At 49.7% G+C, this 19,775-nt stretch overlaps 2 protein-coding genes across 2 annotated transcripts; both read right to left on the bottom strand.

The window, feature by feature from the left end:
- Nucleotides 1-1,264: 1,264 nt before the first annotated feature.
- crtc1a (CREB regulated transcription coactivator 1a) lies at nucleotides 1,265-10,587 on the bottom strand. Its single transcript, XM_067253635.1, has 13 exons — nucleotides 10,462-10,587; nucleotides 7,976-8,092; nucleotides 7,048-7,185; nucleotides 6,757-6,818; nucleotides 6,453-6,538; nucleotides 5,198-5,286; nucleotides 4,804-4,844; nucleotides 4,417-4,654; nucleotides 3,949-4,137; nucleotides 2,936-3,022; nucleotides 2,264-2,347; nucleotides 1,980-2,160; nucleotides 1,265-1,695 (listed from the first exon to the last, which is right to left on the bottom strand). The coding sequence occupies exons 1-13, from the start codon at nucleotides 10,585-10,587 to the stop codon at nucleotides 1,493-1,495; spliced, it is 1,641 nt and encodes a 546-aa protein (XP_067109736.1). The 3' UTR covers nucleotides 1,265-1,492.
- Nucleotides 10,588-17,130: 6,543 nt separating this feature from the next.
- On the bottom strand, nucleotides 17,131-19,770 carry LOC136958744 (growth/differentiation factor 15). The gene is made up of 3 exons (XM_067252841.1): nucleotides 19,437-19,770; nucleotides 18,136-18,230; nucleotides 17,131-17,754 (listed from the first exon to the last, which is right to left on the bottom strand). The coding sequence occupies exons 1-3, from the start codon at nucleotides 19,768-19,770 to the stop codon at nucleotides 17,131-17,133; spliced, it is 1,053 nt and encodes a 350-aa protein (XP_067108942.1).
- Between the last annotated feature and the right edge of the window lie 5 nt (nucleotides 19,771-19,775).

The raw sequence follows: 19,775 nt of genomic DNA on the forward strand, positions 1-19,775 counted from the left end.
TAATTCAAGTCTGGTTTGGGACAAGTCCAACTTATTTGAGCGGCCTTTATGGAACACTGGACTAATACAGACTAATACAGACTAATACAGACTAATACACAGGGTTTCCCGCAGCACCTTTCAGTTAAGGCGGCCGCCTAAGCAACACACGCCTGCCGCCTTAACTACGGAGTCCCCGTAGTTTTTTTGTTTTAATAGCGATATCCGCCATTGTCCTGTTTTCTCCCTTCCATTCCAAACCGTGACCAACGCCAGTCTCCCTTCTCTGCAGAACGGTTCAGATCAGTCTATCGCACAAACTAGCCCCCCCCTCCCCGGTCTGATGGCAAACCCCACCCTACCACCTTAACTAACACATTTTCTGTGGGAAACCCTGGTACGGGAACAGTGAACATTTTGATTGTTACCAGATGTGAGTCCAATAAAGGAGGTGGGGGGCTCACGGGGGAGGAGGGACCACCAGAACCTGCTAGAACTAACAGAACCTGATCCAACACCTTCATACCAGCAATCCCAAACTGGAACATCATCAAGTCAACAATATTAGACACCTAAAAAATAGTCAAATGTTCTTCAATAGAATATACACGTTTTCAAAAAATACACTCTTTTCTTCCTCAAACACAAAGGCAAGTTTGACCAGATATATGGCATAACAGTCACCGGTGTCCTGTGATTGAGGGTCCTGTGAATGAGGTTCCTGTGATTGAGGGTGGGGTGTCCTGACAAAGAGAGCTACCACTCAGATCCCATATATTTACCTATTCTACATCCTGTTTCCTGTCCTGTAGATATAGTGATTCTACTTCCTGTCCTGAAACATTTAGGAGGCCATCTTCCTCAAGTAATATCAATATTCATCCAATAAACATCTCAGATATGCCAACGTTATATATAATATCAAAACTATCTTCTTCACACAACTAGTTTCTTGTTAGCTCAGATGATGATGTTGGTGATGTAGCAAGATGACTGGTCAAGCTTGAGGGCTACCACAGCCAGGAAAGGGGACAGTATCCTAGGCTAGGGTCCAGGGTCAGGATTGCGGTCAGGCCAGGGTTACGGTGAGGCAAGTCAGGTTTAGGGCCAGGGGCTAAGGTCAGGGGTCAAGGGTCAGGGTCATAAAGCCATGGCTCTTTTCCATCTTTACAAACGCCAGGCTAGAAGGGATCCTGCATGTTTAAAAACAAGAACAAAGAAGGGCTCTGATGTCTGTTTAGGGTTAGGGTTAACCCAACTGGTCACAACAGACTGCCTTCTTTACAAACACCACCATGTGACCAGAGACAAAGAAAGGTTACTAAGGTAACCATCCTCCATATTCATTCTTCCTTTCACTAGCCTATCCATCCTCAGCTCTTGGAGTTGGTAGCTGGTGGGAGTGCGGCCTGGATCCTGTCTCATCCTAGGTCTCGACTGACTCCTACACCCCAGAAAAAGGCTTTTCTCTTGGGATATTTGCCCCAGCCTCTCTCCCCAGGCCTACGCTGGGCTACAGGCGGTCGAGCCGGAAGGTGTCCTCAGTGGCAGGGTCAGCCAGCACCATGTCTGGGTCATGGAGCATGTGTAGACCATCCAGAGTCAGAGGGTCAATCTTCAGCTCATCCAATGGGAATGCAGCATCCACATCGAAGCTGTCAGAGGACAAGGAGCTGGCGAACTCTTTAGCCAGGTGGCTGGCCGACTCCTCTGTCACTACAAGAGGGAGAGAGAGACGGAAAAGAGAGAAGAGGTGCAAAGAGAGGTGGAAAGAGAGAGAAAGAGGAGGAAAGAGAGAGAGAGGAGAAAATAAAGGAAGAGGAGGGAGAGGTGGAAGAGGAAAGAAAAAGTAGGAGAGAGAGCAGGAGAGAAGAGGTGGTCAGGTGAGAACGAGTATTACTAATAGGAGGAGAGAGTGAGATAGAGAGAGGGAGAGAGAGAGAGAGGGAGAGAGAGTGAGATAGAGAGAGAGTGAGATAGAAGGCTGTGATGTAACAGACCTGTCAGGATGATGTTGGGGATGTTGCCATGGCTACTGTAGCCCAGTTGGGGGGATTCCTGCAGGTTGCCATGACTACCGGTCAGGCCCATCATGGCAGCCTGGGTGTAGTTGAGGGTGGAGGCGGGTCCGTAGAGGGAGGCAGAGCCTAATGAGCTGTCAATCATGTTGAACTGCTCAAGCTGAAGTCACAGAATACATAAACATCACATGACTGGATCCCAGAGAGTTGATAGGCTACATGACAGTTGAGCTGGCTGGTGTGTGCAGGTGTGCTGCACTGACCTGCAGGGAGAGGGCGCTGGTGTGCCTGGAACTCATCTGCTGGTCGTACAGGTCAGAGAACACACTGGCCAGAGATGAGCTATGCTGCAACACACACACATCCCTGGTTAACACACACACACATCCCTGGTTTACACACACACATCCCTGGTCAACAAACAAACACAGCATCTCTAATGGGTTCAAACAGGTCTACAGGTCAACATGTGGTCACTGGTGAAAGGTCACTGGTGAAAGGTCACGGGTGAAAGGTACCGGGTGAAATGTTGGACGGCTCACATTGTAGGAGCAGAAATTTCACAAGGCTGACAACATGGAAGCATCTCCCTGATCAGCTAGTGGTTCAACCCACCCTAACCCTAACACACTAAGCACAACGCAAGCACATACAAGGCTGGAGGCTAACCCTAACACACTAAGCACAACGCAAGCACATACAAGGCTGGAGGCTAACCCTAACACACTAAGCACAACGCAAGCACATACAAGGCTGGAGGCTAATACAAGACTTGGATTGATACATTTCTTCTGGATGTTTTAGACGGGGGAGACTGGGGAAGGAAGAACTACACAGGTTAAGGACCAGGGAAGAGGCAGACAGACACACACCAGCCAGCCAACCAGCTAGTCAGTCAGTCAGGCAGCGTGAGCCAGGCGGCTGGGTGCCCTTACTTGAGGGGAGCTGCCAGGGGAGAAGGCTTGATTGGAGACGGGAGATGTTGGAGACGGGAGCGCTGAGGACCCTAGCCTGGAGCGGTACTGAGGGTACAGCACTGCAGGTTAGACTCTAGCACAGGACTAGACTCTAGTACAGGACTGACACAGGAGAGGGTATACTGAGAGTAGAACAGGTTAGATTTTAGTGCAGGGCCAATACCAAAAACACTCTAGTACAGGTCTAGAATAGAACACTCTGGTTCAGGACTACAATACCCATGAACACTTTAGTACAGGACTAGGGTGCTCAGAGCACTGTAGTACAGGACTAGCATAGACAGAGCACTGTAGTACATGACTAGAATACTGAGAGCACTGTAGTACAGGACTAGGATACTCAGAGCACTGTAGTACAGGACTAGGATAGCCAGAGCACTGTAGTACAGGACTAGGATACTCAGACCACTGTAGTACAGGACTAGGATAGCCAGAGCACTGTAGTACAGGACTAGGATACTCAGAGCACTGTAGTACAGGACTAGGATAGCCAGAGCACTGTAGTACAGGACTAGGATAGCCAGAGCACTGTAGTACAGGGGTGAGAGGATGTTCTAACCCACACCTCAGTATCTCCGTCAGCCCCATGATGGATGTGCAGTTCCATCCGGCACCCAGGTGTTGCCTAGGCTCCTTAAACAGCTGCTACCTAGGCTACAGAAACAGGTGTTGCCTAGGCTACAGGAACAGGTGCTGCCTAGGCTACAGAAACAGGTTTTGCCTTGGCTACAGAAACAGGTGTTACCTAGGTTACAGAAAAGAGAAGGCCCAGGCGCTCTGCAGGGCAACTCAACAGGCTGAGCCCCGTAGAGTTAGTACATTAAGTCATTTAGCAGACACTCTTATACAGAGCGACTAGTAACCATGGTAACCAATGTTGACAACTGAGCCTTGTTGACAACATGATGATGTGCTGCAGGCTGCTGTAGTTTGCCATGTGCTGCTGCTGTACTGATGGGGAGAGAGCGTACCGAGCTGTTGTCCATGCTGCCGGAGGCTGGACCCTGGGAGCTGCTGAAGGAGGGCAGCTGCTGCAGGAGCTGGACCAGGCCAGGGGGGGTCTGGCTCTCGGTCATATCCTGGTCCTGGTCCTGGGCAGTGACTGGGAGGTAGAAGGCATACTGGGACAGATGCTGCTCCAGAGTCATGGTGTCGATAGCCTGGGTACACAATCACACATACAAATATACACGCACACACATTGTCACTGTTAGTCACAGAGACTGAGGGGAGGCTCAGTGTAGCTTTGTGTGTTTCTGGGGGGAAGCAAGAGAAGGTGAGGATTACCCTAACCCTCACCCAGTCCAGGGTGTGTGGACATGGGAGAGGGTGTGTGGACATGGGAGAGGGTGTGTGGACATGGGAGAGGGTGTGTGTACCTGGGAGAGGGTGTGTGTACCTGGGAGAGGGTGTGTGTACCTGGGAGAGGGTGTGTGTACCTGAGAGAGGGTGAGGGGGGGAGGCAGGGCAGGGGAGAGCTGGAGGCGGTCTGTGTCCAGGGCAGCAAGGTCCCCGGTGCTGTTGGAGGAGCTGCCCTGCTCCTCTGGGTCCAGTGGTGGGTGCAGCGGCGGGGGGAACTGCATGGTGGTGAGGTCTGGGAGGGAGCCCCCGGTACCCGGGCCCGCCGACACCAGAGAGGTTAACCCTAACATCTCCTGGTCCGGGGAGAGGAAAATGCTGCAAGAGGAGGAGGAGACACTGTCACACAACCTACTCAGAGAACTAGGAGAAGAAGATAGGAGATAGGAGTTAGGAGAGGAGGTAGGAGGTATGAATTAGGTGAGGATGTAGGAGTTAGGACAGGAGGTAGGGGGTAGGAGACTTACTTGATCCCTGGAACTTTGCAGGGCTTGGAGCAGGAAATGCTCTGTAGTGGATGAGAGAGGGTTAGGGGTCATCAGAGGGGTTACACTCTGTGCTGCTGTAAGTGTCCGCGCAGTCAAGGAGGAAGCAGGAACCAGCCAGGTGCTGGAGCTCGTTAGATCCATAGCTCGTTAGCTAAATAGCTCTTAGCATGCCCTCTGATAAGGCAGAGCAGCCATGATAGCTGCAGCTAGCTAGCAACACAGTAGCAGAAGACTTCTGACATTGCTGATACACAGATATTCACACACACACACACACTCATGCAGACTCACACACATGCACACTCACACACATGCACACTCACGCAGATGCACACTCACACACACTCACACACACTCACGCCAGACCACTCACCTTTTTGCCATCCCAGTGGTGGTTCAGTCCCTCTGTGTCGTTAGGGTTAGGTGCGTTGTCCTGCTCGTTAGGTAGGGTTAGCAGAAGCACTGAGGGAACACCACAGCATCAAACACACTTCAATTATTTAAAAGTCATGCATAATATCAAAATAGTCACATGTATTTAGCACTTTGGCACCAAATGACTCATTGCCATTGAAGTGATTGGATAAAGCCTTTTACTGACTCTGCCTTCAAAGAGACTCAGGCCAGCGTCAACAGGCCCCTTTAGCTGGTTCTCAGTTGGGTGAGAATCTCCTTCAGCCCTCTGCTCATCAGATACAGCTGGTCTGTCCTCTCAGACACTAACAACCTAATTTTTCTTGGTGCGCTTCTCAGGAGTAAATCCTAGTGGGTAACTGAGTTGAGTAGCCTGAGATATGTTTACGTTATGCTGATGGAAAGTAGATATAAACCAACACACGCGATGATTAATCACATACTATCAGCTCAAGCTAGCAACAGGAGAAAGCGGCATGATTTCGCGGAAGCGCGCTGAAGGGGAAACGGGAACTGAATATTCCAGAACTGTTTGCAAACTCAGGCAATGTTTGTTTAATTTTCCTTACTGTGCAACCGTTGTTAATAGAAAAATAATGTACCTTTTATGAGTGGGAACAGAAACACTCGGTGCTATCGTAGCACTCACCAGGGGCGTCGTTAGACCCTTTTTACTGGGGCACGTGCCGCAGTATAAATCTGCTTTGCCCCTGCTTTAAAGTAGTTTAACCTATTGCTGGTGAGCTATGCATTCCCTTTAAATCTCTCAGTTCTCGCCAGCGTGGAAAAGCAACACCGATATTGACTCTGGTTTTACGTCTTGCTAAATCCAATCTCTTTTTGCTGGTAACCCTTTCAACTGTCTGTTTTCTCTTTTATCTTTTAACTGTAAAATCTTGGACTGTATTTATCGCCTGCTGTTTCTCCACCATTCTTGTGCCTCTAGCTTTGTTGTTTCAAATACCTCTGAAAACTACAGTAACGCGCATTGTGTGCAGGGGCAGAGTACGCAAAAGGTAGATAGACAGACAGACAGCCTGTCCACCCTAACCCGGCTCACTCAGACTGAAGAGCTGTTCTGTGTGTGCTCTATTGTGTAACTGTACTTCAGGACAGCACAGGGGGTCTGGAAGAGGGCTGAACCCAAGGAAGTAGGATGCTGGATGGCAGAGAGGAGGCAGGAGAGGAGCTAGGAGGTGTAGAAGGGTGCTCACCTCGTTTTGACGGCAGCTCCTGTGAGTCGGCAGCCTGCAAGGCGGGGCTTAGCGTGCTCTGGTGCAGCGCAGAGTCAGAGTTGGTCCTGAAGCACAGCAACACACACTGATGCACACTTCATACACATGACAAACTACACACTACACAGCAACACACACTGATGCACACTACACAGCAACATACACTCATGCATACTACACACACTACACAGACACACACACTGATACACACTACACACTAAATATTACACACTACACACATAATACACACTATCACACTTGGATGGATGGACGGATGACTCACCTTCTCCAGCTTGTGTCTGGTGGAGGTGACAGGTAGACTGAACCATAGGGACAGCTGTCTATGTGAGAGCCCATTAAGGAGAAACAAACATAAGACATGAACTTGGACATGACAACAAATCTCTGCAGTGTTCCCAGGGAGGGGCTGTGTATAATAACTGTTCAATCAGTATTTGAGGAAAATCCCCCAAATAAATATTTGCGAGAAATCCCCCACCCATAACTTCGGTTATTAACAGCGGGAACCCAGCGGGAACCTAGCGGGAACCCAGTAGCCCAGCAAGAAGGATATCTTCCGGCCGTTCTTGTCCAGCGCCAGGGGGCGGCGGTGCGGAGAGGTGATGCGGCCGCGGTCCCGGTACACCCGCTCCACAAGGCCGTGGCGCCGGGTGCTGCGGCTGCTGTCCTGCCCCGCAGGGAGAAATGCTGTCTGGAGGAGGGACACAACGGGGCATTACACACCGAGGCCTTACACACCGGGGCCTTACACACCGGGGCCTTACACACCGAGGCCTTACACACCGGGGCCTTACACACCGGGGCCTTACACACCGAGGCCTTACACACCGGGGCCTTACACACCGGGGCCTTACACACCGGGGCCTTACACACCGGGGCCTTACACACCGAGGCCTTACACACCGGGGCCTTACACACCGAGGCCTTACACACCGGGGCCTTACACACCGAGGCCTTACACACCGAGGCCTTACACACCGAGGCCTTACACACCGGGGCCTTACACACCGGGGCCTTACACACCGGGGCTTTACACACCGGGGCCTTACACACCGAGGCCTTACACACCGGGGCCTTACACACCGGGGCCTTACACACCGGGGCCTTACACACTGGGGCCTTACACACCGGGGCCTTACACACTGGGGGCCTTACACACCGAGGCCTTACACACCGGGGCCTTACACACCGGGGCCTTACACACTGGGGCCTTACACACCGAGGCCTTACACACTGGGGGCCTTACACCTGCTCTGGACCTGTTTTAAACATTATCATTATGACCCCCTGCGTGTCTCTGTTTACAGATCAGCAATTTACATTAAAATAGCAATATGATTAGGGTTAGGGATATGATTAGGGATATGATTAGGCATATGGTTAGTGTCAGGGTGCTTAGGGAGACCACACTCACGTACCGGGAGCAGGGATGGAGCTAGGGGTCAGGGGTCAACGACAGGGTCACACACAGTTGTTCTGACCTGGAAGGGAAGGTCGATGGCGCTGCTGCTGATCTGGTTGACGTTGGGCAGAGAGCCGCCATAACACTGCCCCCTACTGGACCCCAGCTGCAGGTACTGCATATTCTGCCTCTGCAACTGGAACAACAACACATTAAACATATTATGCATATTAAACTATATTTAGACATACTGTACACATATTTACATATTGCCTTAAACAAATTGTTCTAAAGATTACGATGGGCAGTACCTCCCCCTTCCTCTCAGCCCAGAGCTCACCTCTCTCACCTCCCTCCTCTCTCTCTCACCTCCCTCCTCTCTCTCTCACCTCCCTCCTCTCTCTCTCATCTCCCTCCTCTCTCACTCACCTCCCTCCTCTCTCTCTCACCTCCCTCCTCTCTCTCTCACCTCCCTCCTCTCTCTCTCACCTCCCTCCTCTCTCTCTCATCTCCCTCCTCTCTCTCATCTCCCTCCTCTCTCTCTCACCTCCCTCCTCTCTCTCTCACCTCCCTCCTCTCACTCTCACCTCCCTCCTCTTTCACTCACCTCCCTCCTCTCTCTCTCACCTCCCTCCTCTCTCTCTCACCTCCATCCTGTATGAAGGGTTTGCCACGGGAAGGGGGTGTGGCACACACACAGCTACAGATTCTACATTTCACCTCCACCTCACATCATTACACCATCACATCACCAATGTTACAGTTTTTCACAATTGCTAAAACACATTCTTGAAACAGTCACCCATTTTCTCAAAACTGTAAACACAAAACCTCATCTTTAAGCACTATTTACAAAACCTCTGAATCCTCTTGCAAAATGAAACTTTCGCCTCAAAACAGTTTTACCTGTGCTCAAAATCAAGCTTTCGCCTCAAAACAGATTTACCTGTGCTCAAAATCAAACACTGCGTTTGATTGTAAGTTAAGTTTTTATTATTTTTAACATAAGTTTTGCCTCTCATTCACCCATTTACACTCACACATACCGACGGCGGCAAGCTGCCGTGCAAGGCGCCGCTCTGCCCATCGGGTTAGGGTTAGTTAGGGTTAGTAGATGTACTGTGTACCAACCCTAACCGGCCTGCCCATCGGGAGCAACTTGGGGTTCAGACTCAGAGTGTTTCTCAAGGATACTTCGGGACATGGCCTTGGAGGAGTCGGGGATCGAACCGCCAACCTTTTTTTAACAGACGACCCTCTCTACCCCCTGAGCCACAGCTGCCCAATAGTGATGTTTGTAACCAGTCTGCTTGTGTGGGCTTTACATGAACAACATTCTGATGCAGAATCTTCATTAGAAGGCTTACATGTTACATGTCCCACATTATCTCTTCATTAGAAGGCTTACATGTTACATGTCCCACATTATCTCTTCATTAGAAGGCTTACATGTTACATGTCACACATTATCTCTTCATTAGAAGGGCTTACATGTCGCACCATATCTATTGTGGCACGCAGTTTATGAACATAATCTCCCCTCTGATTTGCAGTCACACACCTGGCCCCCTGTCTGTCTGCCCCCTGTCTGTCTGCCCCCTGTCTGTCTGCCCCCTGTCTGTCTGCCCCCTGTCGGTCTGCCCCCTGTCTGTCTGCCCCCTGTCTGTCTGCCCCCTGTCTGTCTGCCCCCTGTCGGTCTGCCCCCTGTCGGTCTGCCCCCTGTCTGTCTGCCCCCTGTCACACAGCGCTGGAACCTTTGACTTTAAAAAGCTGCTGTACATTTCATAGACTGAATTCAACCCGGAACCGCCTGTTTCTCTGATACTGAATACAACCCTGAACTGCCTGTTTCTCTGATACTGAATACAACCCTGAACTGCCTGTTTCTCTGATACTGAATACAACCATGAACTGCCTGTTTCTCTGATACTGAATACAACCCTGAACTGCCTGTTTCTCTGATACTGTACACAACCCTGAACTGCCTGTTTCTCTGATACTGGAATACAACCCTGAACTGCCTGTTTCTCTGATGCTGAATACAACCCTGAACTGCCTGTTTCTCTGATACTGAATACAACCCTGAACTGTCTGTTTCTCTGATACTGGAATACAACCCTGAACTGCCTGTTTCTCTGATACTGGAATACAACCCTGAACTGCCTGGTTTCTCTGATACTGAATACAACCCTGAACTGCCTGTTTCTCTGATACTGAATACAACCCTGAACTGCCTGTTTCTCTCTGGGGCTCTGACCCTAAGCTGTGTTATGAATGCTGCTGTCAAACACGCGAGCACGCCCCGCGAGCACGCCCCGTAATATCACTGCTGCGGGGTGATGGTGTCCAACTTTCCGTGACAACAGGCCCAGTAACATTCTCTCAATTTTCAAAAGCCAAATCAATATGTTTAACCGTCTGCTTAACGTCAACACGGTGATAGCTGGCACTGGAGCCGTTTGTTATTGTTTACCTCGACAGTCGAGCTGTATAACGGCCGCACATTTTTATTTATTTATTTCTGATTTGACAACTAGCAAATTGTGTTAAAACAGGCAGCCTTACCCTCGCCGCTCGGGTAATGCTCAGGTCTTTCATCACTTCGTCAAACGCCGCCGTCTCCTCTGCTTGCTTTTGGGTATGTAAAGCGATTTTCTCGCTGAATTTCCGTGGATTATTCGATGTCGCCATGTTTCGCTTTTCTGCTCCGCTTTCCCTCTGCGCTGCGTGCCCACGTCCTTGCTTGCGCGTGGGCGCTGTCAGTCCACGCTCACATCTGGATCTCCCGCATTCTGCGGCTTCCTGAGGAGGGATGGTCCACGCGCGACCCCGGGCTGACTAGTGTAGCAACGTGCTCTTTCCGTTTCTTCAGGGTACACTTTTTAATCGGTTTGACTCAACATGCCAAAGTATTTAATGACACGATATTACATGATTACTTATTATGGAAAATACACACACACATACATAGCCTAGTCACACACACTCACGCATGTAGTCACACACACACACACACACACACAGACACGCAGTCACACACACACACACACACGTAGTCAAACACACACATGTAGTCAAACACACACACACTCTCATGTAGTCAAACACACACACACTCATGTAGTCAAACACACACACACACACTCATGTAGTCAAACACACACACACACACACTCATGTAGTCAAACACACACATGTAGTCAAACACACACACACTCTCATGTAGTCAAACACACACACACTCATGTAGTCAAACACACACACACACACACTCATGTAGTCAAACACACACACACTCACACACACACACATTCGAGCGAAGGACCCAGAGCACAGGGAGGCCCCCCTGCTTCACAAGGCCACAGGTTACCTAGGAAACCATTGCTGTTAGGTTACCTAGGAAACCACTGCAGACTGCTATGCTGGGGCCAGAGAGGAGGGGGAGGGGTGTGGTGTGTGTGTGGGGGGAGTTAAGTATGTATCTGGGTTGAGAATAAAGGTGAGGGAAGTGAGGGTCAGGGTGTTTTTGAGGACTGTAACACATTCAGGTACACAGACAGCAGGGGGAGCTAGAGAAACAGAATACACAGAATCTTCCCTCTCCCTGTTTTTTTATCTCTCTTGTGCTCTGTCTCACACTCTGTCTCACACTCTGTCTCACACTCTGTCTCATACTCTGTCTCATACTCTGTCTCACACTCTGTCTCATACTCTGTCTCACACTCTGTCTCATACTCTGTCTCATACTCTGTCTCATACTCTGTCTCACACTCTGTCTCATACTCTGTCTCACACTCTGTCTCATACTCTGTCTCACACTCTGTCTCACACTGTCTCACACTCTGTCTCATACTCTGTCTCACACTCTGTCTCACACTCTGTCTCACACTCTGTCTCATACTCTGTCTCATACTCTGTCTCACACTCTGTCTCATACTCTGTCTCACACTCTGTCTCATACTCTGTCTCATACTCTGTCTCATACTCTGTCTCACACTCTGTCTCATACTCTGTCTCACACTCTGTCTCATACTCTGTCTCACACTCTGTCTCACACTGTCTCACACTCTGTCTCATACTCTGTCTCACACTCTGTCTCACACTCTGTCTCATACTCTGTCTCACACTCTGTCTCACACTCTGTCTCACACTCTGTCTCATACTCTGTCTCACACTCTGTCTCACACTCTGTCTCATACTCTGTCTCACACTCTGTCTCACACTCTGTCTCACACTCTGTCTCACACTCTGTCTCATACTCTGTCTCACACTCTGTCTCATACTCTGTCTCACACTCTGTCTCATACTCTGTCTCACACTCTGTCTCACACTCTGTCTCATACTCTGTCTCATACTCTGTCTCACACTCTGTCTCACACTCTGTCTCATACTCTGTCTCACACTCTGTCTCACACTCTGTCTCATACTCTGTCTCACACTCTGTCTCACATTCTGTCTCATACTCTGTCTCATACTCTGTCTCACACTCTGTCTCATACTTTCTTTCTCTCTCATTTTTCAATGGGCTTTATATTAGCATTAAGAAACAAATGTTCATATTGCCAAAGCAATGTTGGAATTACAGAAATAGTATTTTTATTATTAGGGGCCAAGCAGCAGCGAAGCTGATGTGGAACCTATTATTTTTGTTCGTTTTTATTATTATTATTATTATACTTAGGACTAGGATTCTATGGCAGCCCATAGAACCGATTGGTGCGAAGTTTTGAAATTTGGCACACTGATTGGGAACGGTCTCCTGATTATTGTCACCAGAAGGTTTTTCCATCATTTGTATTTTAAGCCTACTTTTTCGAACTCCTCCTAGGCCGTTGCTCAGATGTAACAGATCATCTTCAGACCATGCCGACAAAAAATCTTTAGAATTTTATCGATAAGTCAAACCGTTCACGAATAACGCGCAATCGATTTTGACAGAGCACGCCAAAGCGGACGTGAGGCCTTGACTCTGCGACGGTTTACCGTATGGAGACGAAACATTGGAAATGTCATCACGAGCATGTCATCTAATCATCTTCAGAATCAGAAAGGGATTTATTCGCCATGAAAGTTTGCACAGACAAGGAATTTGCTTTGGCAGGAAGGTGCATACAATAAACATATACCTAAAATTTAAATATGTGGACTAACTATACTAAGGGTACATAAACTAGCAGTACTAAGTGGGATTAGAATAGAATTAAATATACAATAAAATATAAGTTGCCGTAAATTACAATATAAAAATACAAAAATACAAATATTACAAAAAATACAAATGTACAAGATACCATGTTGTGGTGCAGTGCAAAAGCAGAGTGTTTTAAGCAAGAAGTCATTTGAGTCAGTGTGGTCCCTTGGCCTTGTTGAAGAGGCCAACAGCGGTAGGGAAGAAACTGTTTTTGTGGCGTGAGGTATTGGTCCTGATAGACCGCAGCCTTCTGCCGGAGGGGAGTGACTGAAACAGGGAGTGACCAGGGTAGGAGGAGTCGGCCAAAATCTTCCTCGCTCGCCTCAGGGTCCTCGAGGTGTGCAGGTCCTCGAGGGTAGGCAGATTGCAGCCAATCACCTTCTCAGCAGTACGGATGATACGCTGCAGTCTGCTCTTGTCCTTGGCAGTGGCAGCAGCGTACCAGACGGTGATGGAGGAGGTGAGGATGGACTCAATGATTGCTGAGTAGAAGTGCACCATCATTGTCTTTGGCAGGTTGAACTTCTTCAGCTGCCGAAGGAAGTACATCCTCTGTTGTGCTTTCTTGATGAGGGAGCTGATGTTCAGTTCCCACTTGAGGTCCTGGGAGAGGATAGTGCCGAGGAAGCGGACGGACTCCACAGTGTTGACTGGGGAGTCACACAGGGTGATGGGGGTGAGTGGGGCTGTGTTCTTCCTGAAGTCCACAACCATCTCCACTGTCTTAAGAGCATTGAGCTCTAAGTTGTTCTGGCTGCACCAGGTCACCAGGTTGGCCGCTTCCCACCTATAATCAGACTCGTCTCCACCAGAGATGAGCCGAATAAGGGTGGTGTCGTCCGCAAACTTCAGGAGTTTGACGGACGGATGACTGGAGGTGCAGCTGTTGGTGTACAGGGAGAAGAGCAGAGGAGAAAGGACGTAGCCCTGAGGTGATCCGGTGCTGATGGACCGGGAGTCAGAGACTTGTGTTCCCAGCTTAACGCACTGCTTCCTGTCAGACAGGAAGTCAGTGATCCACCTGCAGGTGGAATCAGGCACGTTCAGCTGGGAGAGTTTGTCCTGAAGCAGGGCGGGGATGATGGTATTGAAGGCAGAGCTGAAGTCCACAAACAGGATCCTGGCATAGGATGCTGGGGAGTCCAGGTGCTGTAGGGTGAAGTGGAGGGCCATGTTAACTGCATCGTCCACAGACCTGTTGGCTCTGTAGGCGAACTGCAGGAGGTCCAGTAGAGGGTCAGTGATGGATTTAAGGTGTGCCAGCACCAGGCGCTCGAAAGACTTCATTACCACAGAGGTCAGCGGGACGGGTCTGTAGTCATTATGTCCTGTTGGCCTTGGCTTTTTGGGCACAGGGATGATGGTGGAGGACTTGAGACAGGCTGGCACATGGCATGTCTCAAGGGAGGTGTTAAAGATGTAGGTAAACACCGGAGACAGCTGGTCAGCGCAGTGCTTGAGGGTGGCTGGAGAGACAGAGTCCGGCCCAGCTGCTTTGCGGGGATTCTGCCTCTTGAAAAGTCTGTTAACTTCACCCTCCTGAATGGAGAGAGTCGTCACTGTAGAGGGGGGGGAGGTGGATGGTAAATATCCAGTATTCAAATATCCAGTATTGGCTAACATAATCCCTTACGACAACAACGACTAGGTGAATTTCACAAAAATTTCTAATTGTAGAATTAGTGCAAATTTGGAATTTTTGAATTAGTGAGAAGTTTGTATGAATGGGACTGTTAACAAGCTAGCCGACAGCTAGCCTGGCTTTACAGCTAGCAACAACTGTAGCTAGCGTTTTGGGCCATGTTCCTATTCTCTGAATTGGGTTATCTAGCAAGTTATTTTACAGTCATGCCATTTGTTTTTTCTTCCTTCATCATTTTCTTTGGAATTGCGTTGCTGTTGTATTTCGCAGTAGTGGCCAATGCTAGACTCATTACAGAGTGAGTAGGCCTACACGTTGATTTGGGTTAGGGTTAGCCATGTACTTACTTATTACTTATTTAGCCATTATGTTTGACTCAGTTTATCATCACAGTTTGTTGAATGTTTCATTCCAAAATATAGAATTTTTGTTTAAATGCTAGGTTTCATCATTGTGCCAAACAAAGAATGTTTAATTCAGACATATTTTACAAAATGCTTTATTTTTGCATGCCCATGTGCATTTTTGCATTATGTATTATTTTCTTTTACGATTTCATGGAAATCTTCTAGTGCATATAATTTAAAAAAATGTATCCAATCACTGCAGTTGTTTTATGTTGTAGATCTTGCGTGATGACATGTTAGTGAGGTGTTAACATGTTTTTCACTTTGAAATAATGGTCCACATCACAAGTAGTTCCTGCATGATGACATGGTAAAGCTTGAGTACTTAGTGAGGAGTTAACATGTTTGTCACTTTAAAATAATGGTCCACATCACAAGTAGTTCAAGTAGTATTAATCAAAATTAAACGCTGACTGGTTATCACTCACACCCAGTGACGTGCAGTCAGGGTATAAATTAGGTAATCTGGCTTTCAAAACTCAGTGCCTAGCCTCTTACTGACATCACCGCACGTCACTGCTCACACCTGTGTTTGTTAACCTCCCTTTCTTTCCATGAACACAAACTGCATATCTCAGATTATCTTTCATTATCTCACAGTATCTTTCATAATCTCTGGTATCTCTGGTAACCAAGCGTGTTGCTGTGTAAGAGCCTGTAAACCGGCCACACATCTTAGTTTACTGAGGAAGGACATCCCCAAAGTCGGGGTTGTCAAGGCCAGGGGTCAGGGGTCAGGGCTAGGGTCTTCAAGCTTCAAGGACACCTCTACAGCCAATCAGAGCTTTCCTTGGAGGATACATCCAATCAGAACTTGAACCTTCAAACATATTTTGCTGTCATGGTTGCTGATGTTCCTCCTTAACCTGCCAGTGTGAGTCATGGTTGCTGATGTTCCTCCTTAACCTGCCAGTGTGAGTCATGGTTGCTGATGTTCCTCCTTAACCTGCCAGTGTGAGTCATGGTTGCTGATGTTCCTCCTTAACCTGCCAGTGTGAGTCATGGTTGCTGATGTTCCTCCTTAACCTGCCAGTGTGAGTCATGGTTGCTGATGTTCCTCCTTAACCTGCCAGTGTGAGTCATGGTTGCTGATGTTCCTCCTTAACCTGCCAGTGTGAGTCATGGTTGCTGATGTTCCTCCTTAACCTGCCAGTGTGAGTCATGGTTGCTGATGTTCCTCCTTAACCTGCCAGTGTGAGTCATGGTTGCTGATGTTCCTCCCTAACCTGCCAGTGTGAGTCATGGTTGCTGATGTTCCTCCTTAACCTGCCAGTGTGAGTCATGGTTGCTGATGTTCCTCCTTAACCTGCCAGTGTGAGTTGATGTGTTGATGGGATGTTTTGAATCCTACTCACTGAAGCATAACTGACTCTTTAACACAACTTGACTGAGAAAAAAAACACATTTGTAAAGTAGAAGCTTTAATGATGTTTTAACAGAAACATAAATAGTAAAGATAAAGATAAATAGAAACTTTATAGTCCCCGAAGGGAAATTTGTCTCTGACTTCCTTGCTGTAGTTAATAGAGAAAAAAACTAAACATAAACACAATCAATATTGTAGCATATAATTGTGTCATTTGGAGTTTGTTATTTGTGTAATTGAAATGTATTTAACAAGCAGAGTATCTTCAGTCATACGCCTGACCTGGTTCCTACAGTACATACACATTTAAACAACTAAATAATAATAGAAATACACTTCTTCATGTGAAAGACTGATATACTTTAAATACATCATAAGTTAAAATAAATATATAGTCTAAATATGAATATAAATGTAAATATATGATATCACAGGACTAGGAATGTCATACGACCTCCTGTAATACAGAGTTTGTGAATAGTAACTAGTTTTGTAAAACAACGTGTAGTGTCGCCTTTGTGTCTTTCAGAGTCTGTCAGAGAGTCCCAGAACATGTCTCTCTCTGGAGATATATACAGTATATACAAGTATACATGTACATATGCAGTGTGTCCCTGCAGTCTGTCTGTCAGGCGCAGTGGCAGCTGGTCACCAGCAGATCGCTGAAGGTGCTGAGCTTCAGCTTTCCTCTGCTGTCGTAGTGCATGAGCACCAGCGGTTCAAATCCCGCGGGCACGCAGCAGGGCTGGGGAGCCCCGCCCCAGGAGAGGCGGTGTAGCCGGGACTTCACCTGGGCATGCATGCTGGCCGGCCGGTAGTTATGGGGGCAGGAGCCACCGCAGTACCTCATGGTGTAGCCAGGGGGTGCCACCACCCAGTTCGACCAGCCGATCTCCTCGAAAGACACACTGATGGACTTCCTGCAGCACAGCCCCTCCTCCTCGCAACTCTGCTCCCCCCTGGAGCGCCTCCTCCTTATGCCCCCCCGGACCCCCTGGCCCCGCCTGGTAGGTGCCAGGTCCAGGTCCAGGGCCAGGATGGGGGGCCCAGTCACAGATGACTCCTCCGCCCCGGCACACAGCACCCCCATCTCTACCACCAGCTTCCCCCCCCTGGGCCCCGCCCTCCACCTCCGCACCTCCCGACCCACGTCCACGCTGGCAGCCACCGGACCGGAGGGCTCCAGGGGGAGCTGCTGCTCTGGGGGTCTGGCTGCTGTATCGTTCAGCTGTGTTCTCTCATACACCCGGACCTGGACCACCAGTCCCGGGCCAGGGCCAGGACCAGGGCCAGGACCAGGACCAGGACCAGGACCAGGGCCAGGACCAGGGCCAGGGCCAGGGCCAGGGCCAGGGCCAGGGCCAGGGCCAGGACCAGGACCAGGACCAGGACCAGGACCAGGGCCAGGGCCAGGGCCAGGGCCAGGGCCAGGACCAGGGCCAGGACCAGGACCAGGGCCAGGACCAGGGCCAGGGCCAGGGCCAGGGCCAGGGCCAGGACCAGGGCCAGGACCAGGACCAGGACCAGGGCCAGGACCAGGGCCAGGACCAGGGCCAGGACCAGGGCCAGGACCAGGACCAGGACCAGGACCAGGTGTGTCCTTCCGCAGGTGTGTGTAGAGTCTGAGCTGAGCCTGGATCAGACCCAAGCCTTTCCTGAAGCTGGGTCTGTGCTGGAACACGGCCCGGTACCAGAGCAGCTCTGGGTCCAGCGAGGGCACCAGGGACACTGGGGGACACATCACTGTCAAACTAAAACACTATCAAACTATAACAACATGTTACCCATCTGTCTAACCTGAATCAGAACACTGTCTAACCACATCTGTCTAACCTGAACCAGAACACTGTCTAACCTGAACAGGACAGAACAGGGGATAGGTAGGATAGGACAGGCAGGCAGGTAGACAGGCAGGTAGACAGGCAGGCAGGCAGGTAGACAGACAGACAGGCAGGCAGGCAGGCAGGCAGGTAGACAGGCAGGTAAACAGGCCATGTCAGAAAGGTGTTATCTATTTATCTATTTATAGCCAAACCAGTGTGGTAGGTATTTTGAGAAAGGGAGAGAGAGAAAGAGAGTGTGAGAGAGAGAGAAACAGAGAGAGAGAGAGAGAGAGAAAAGAGGTGAGAGTGGTAGTGAGAGAGTAAAAGAAAGTGAAATGGTATAAGACAGAGGGATAGGGGGATAGGGAGAACTGAAGGAGAGGAGAGAGGAGGAGAGGGAGTACTGAAGGAGGGGAGAGAGAGGGAAGAAAGGGAGTACTGAAGGAGGGGAGAGAGAGGGAAGAGGGAGTACTGAAGGAGGGGAGAGAGGGGGAGGAGAGGGAGTACTGAAGGAGGGGAGAGAGAGGGAAGAGAGGGAGTACTGAAGGTGGGGAGAGAGAGGGAGGAGAGGGAGTACTGAAGGAGGGGAGAGAGAGGGAGGAGAGGGAGTACTGAAGGAGGGGAGAGAGAGGGAAGAGAGGGAGTACTGAAGGAGGGGAGAGAGAAGGAAGAGAGGGAGTACTGAAGGAGGGGAGAGAGAGGGAGGAGAGGGAGTACTGAAGGAGGGGAGAGGGAAGAGAGGGAGTACTGAAGTAGGGGAGAGAGAGGGAAGAGAGGGAGTACTGAAGGTGGGGAGAGAGAGGGAGGAGAGGGAGTACTGAAGGAGGGGAGAGAGAGGGAGGAGAGGGAGTACTGAAGGAGGGGAGAGGGAAGAGAGGGAGTACTGAAGGAGGGGAGAGGGAAGAGAGGGAGTACTGAAGGAGGGGAGAGAGAGGGAGGAGAGGGAGTACTGAAGGAGGGGAGAGAGAGGGAGGAGAGGGAGTACTGAAGGAGGGGAGAGAGAGGGAGGAGAGGGAGTACTGAAGGAGGGGAGAGGGAAGAGAGGGAGTACTGAAGGAGGGGAGAGAGAGGGAGGAGAGGGAGTACTGAAGGAGGGGAGAGAGAGACTCACCAGAGTCTGGGAGCAGCAGGGTGGATGTTATCTGCTGCTGGTTTCTCCCGGTCCTGTTTTCTGTCAGGTCCCTCAGTGTCTCCTGGTAGAGTCGCTTTATCCTCCTCATCTCTCCATCCCTCCCCCCTGGCCTCCCCTCCAGCCTCCCCCGGGGCTCCTTCTCCAGGCCCATGGAGCTTAGTAAACCTGCCTTCAGTTCCTCCAGCAGCAGGGCCCTCTGGCTTCCCTCCAAGCCCAGCTGGAGGGCCTCTCTCTGTGCATGGCGTGGCCAGCTCTCCCCTGGCCTGGAGGAGAGGAGCAGGGCCAGGCCAGCTAAGAGCAGGGATCTCTGCATACTTG

This window comes from Osmerus mordax, chromosome 16 (assembly GCF_038355195.1).
Source record: "Osmerus mordax isolate fOsmMor3 chromosome 16, fOsmMor3.pri, whole genome shotgun sequence".
Lineage (NCBI taxonomy): Eukaryota > Metazoa > Chordata > Actinopteri > Osmeriformes > Osmeridae > Osmerus > Osmerus mordax.

Coding starts and splice junctions, on each gene's coding strand:
- crtc1a (XM_067253635.1), bottom strand. CDS start 10,587: ATGGCGACATCGAATAATCCACGGAAATTCAGCGAGAAAATCGCTTTA. Junction 8,093..10,461: donor GCATTACCCGAGCGGCGAGG/GTAAGGCTGCCT, acceptor TTGTTGTTCCAG/TTGCAGAGGCAGAATATGCA. Junction 4,138..4,416: donor CCCCCCTCACCCTCTCTCAG/GTACACACACCC, acceptor TTGTGTACCCAG/GCTATCGACACCATGACTCT.
- LOC136958744 (XM_067252841.1), bottom strand. CDS start 19,770: ATGCAGAGATCCCTGCTCTTAGCTGGCCTGGCCCTGCTCCTCTCCTCC. Junction 18,231..19,436: donor CCTGCTGCTCCCAGACTCTG/GTGAGTCTCTCT, acceptor TGTGTCCCCCAG/TGTCCCTGGTGCCCTCGCTG. Junction 17,755..18,135: donor AAGGCTTGGGTCTGATCCAG/GCTCAGCTCAGA, acceptor CTGGTGGTCCAG/GTCCGGGTGTATGAGAGAAC.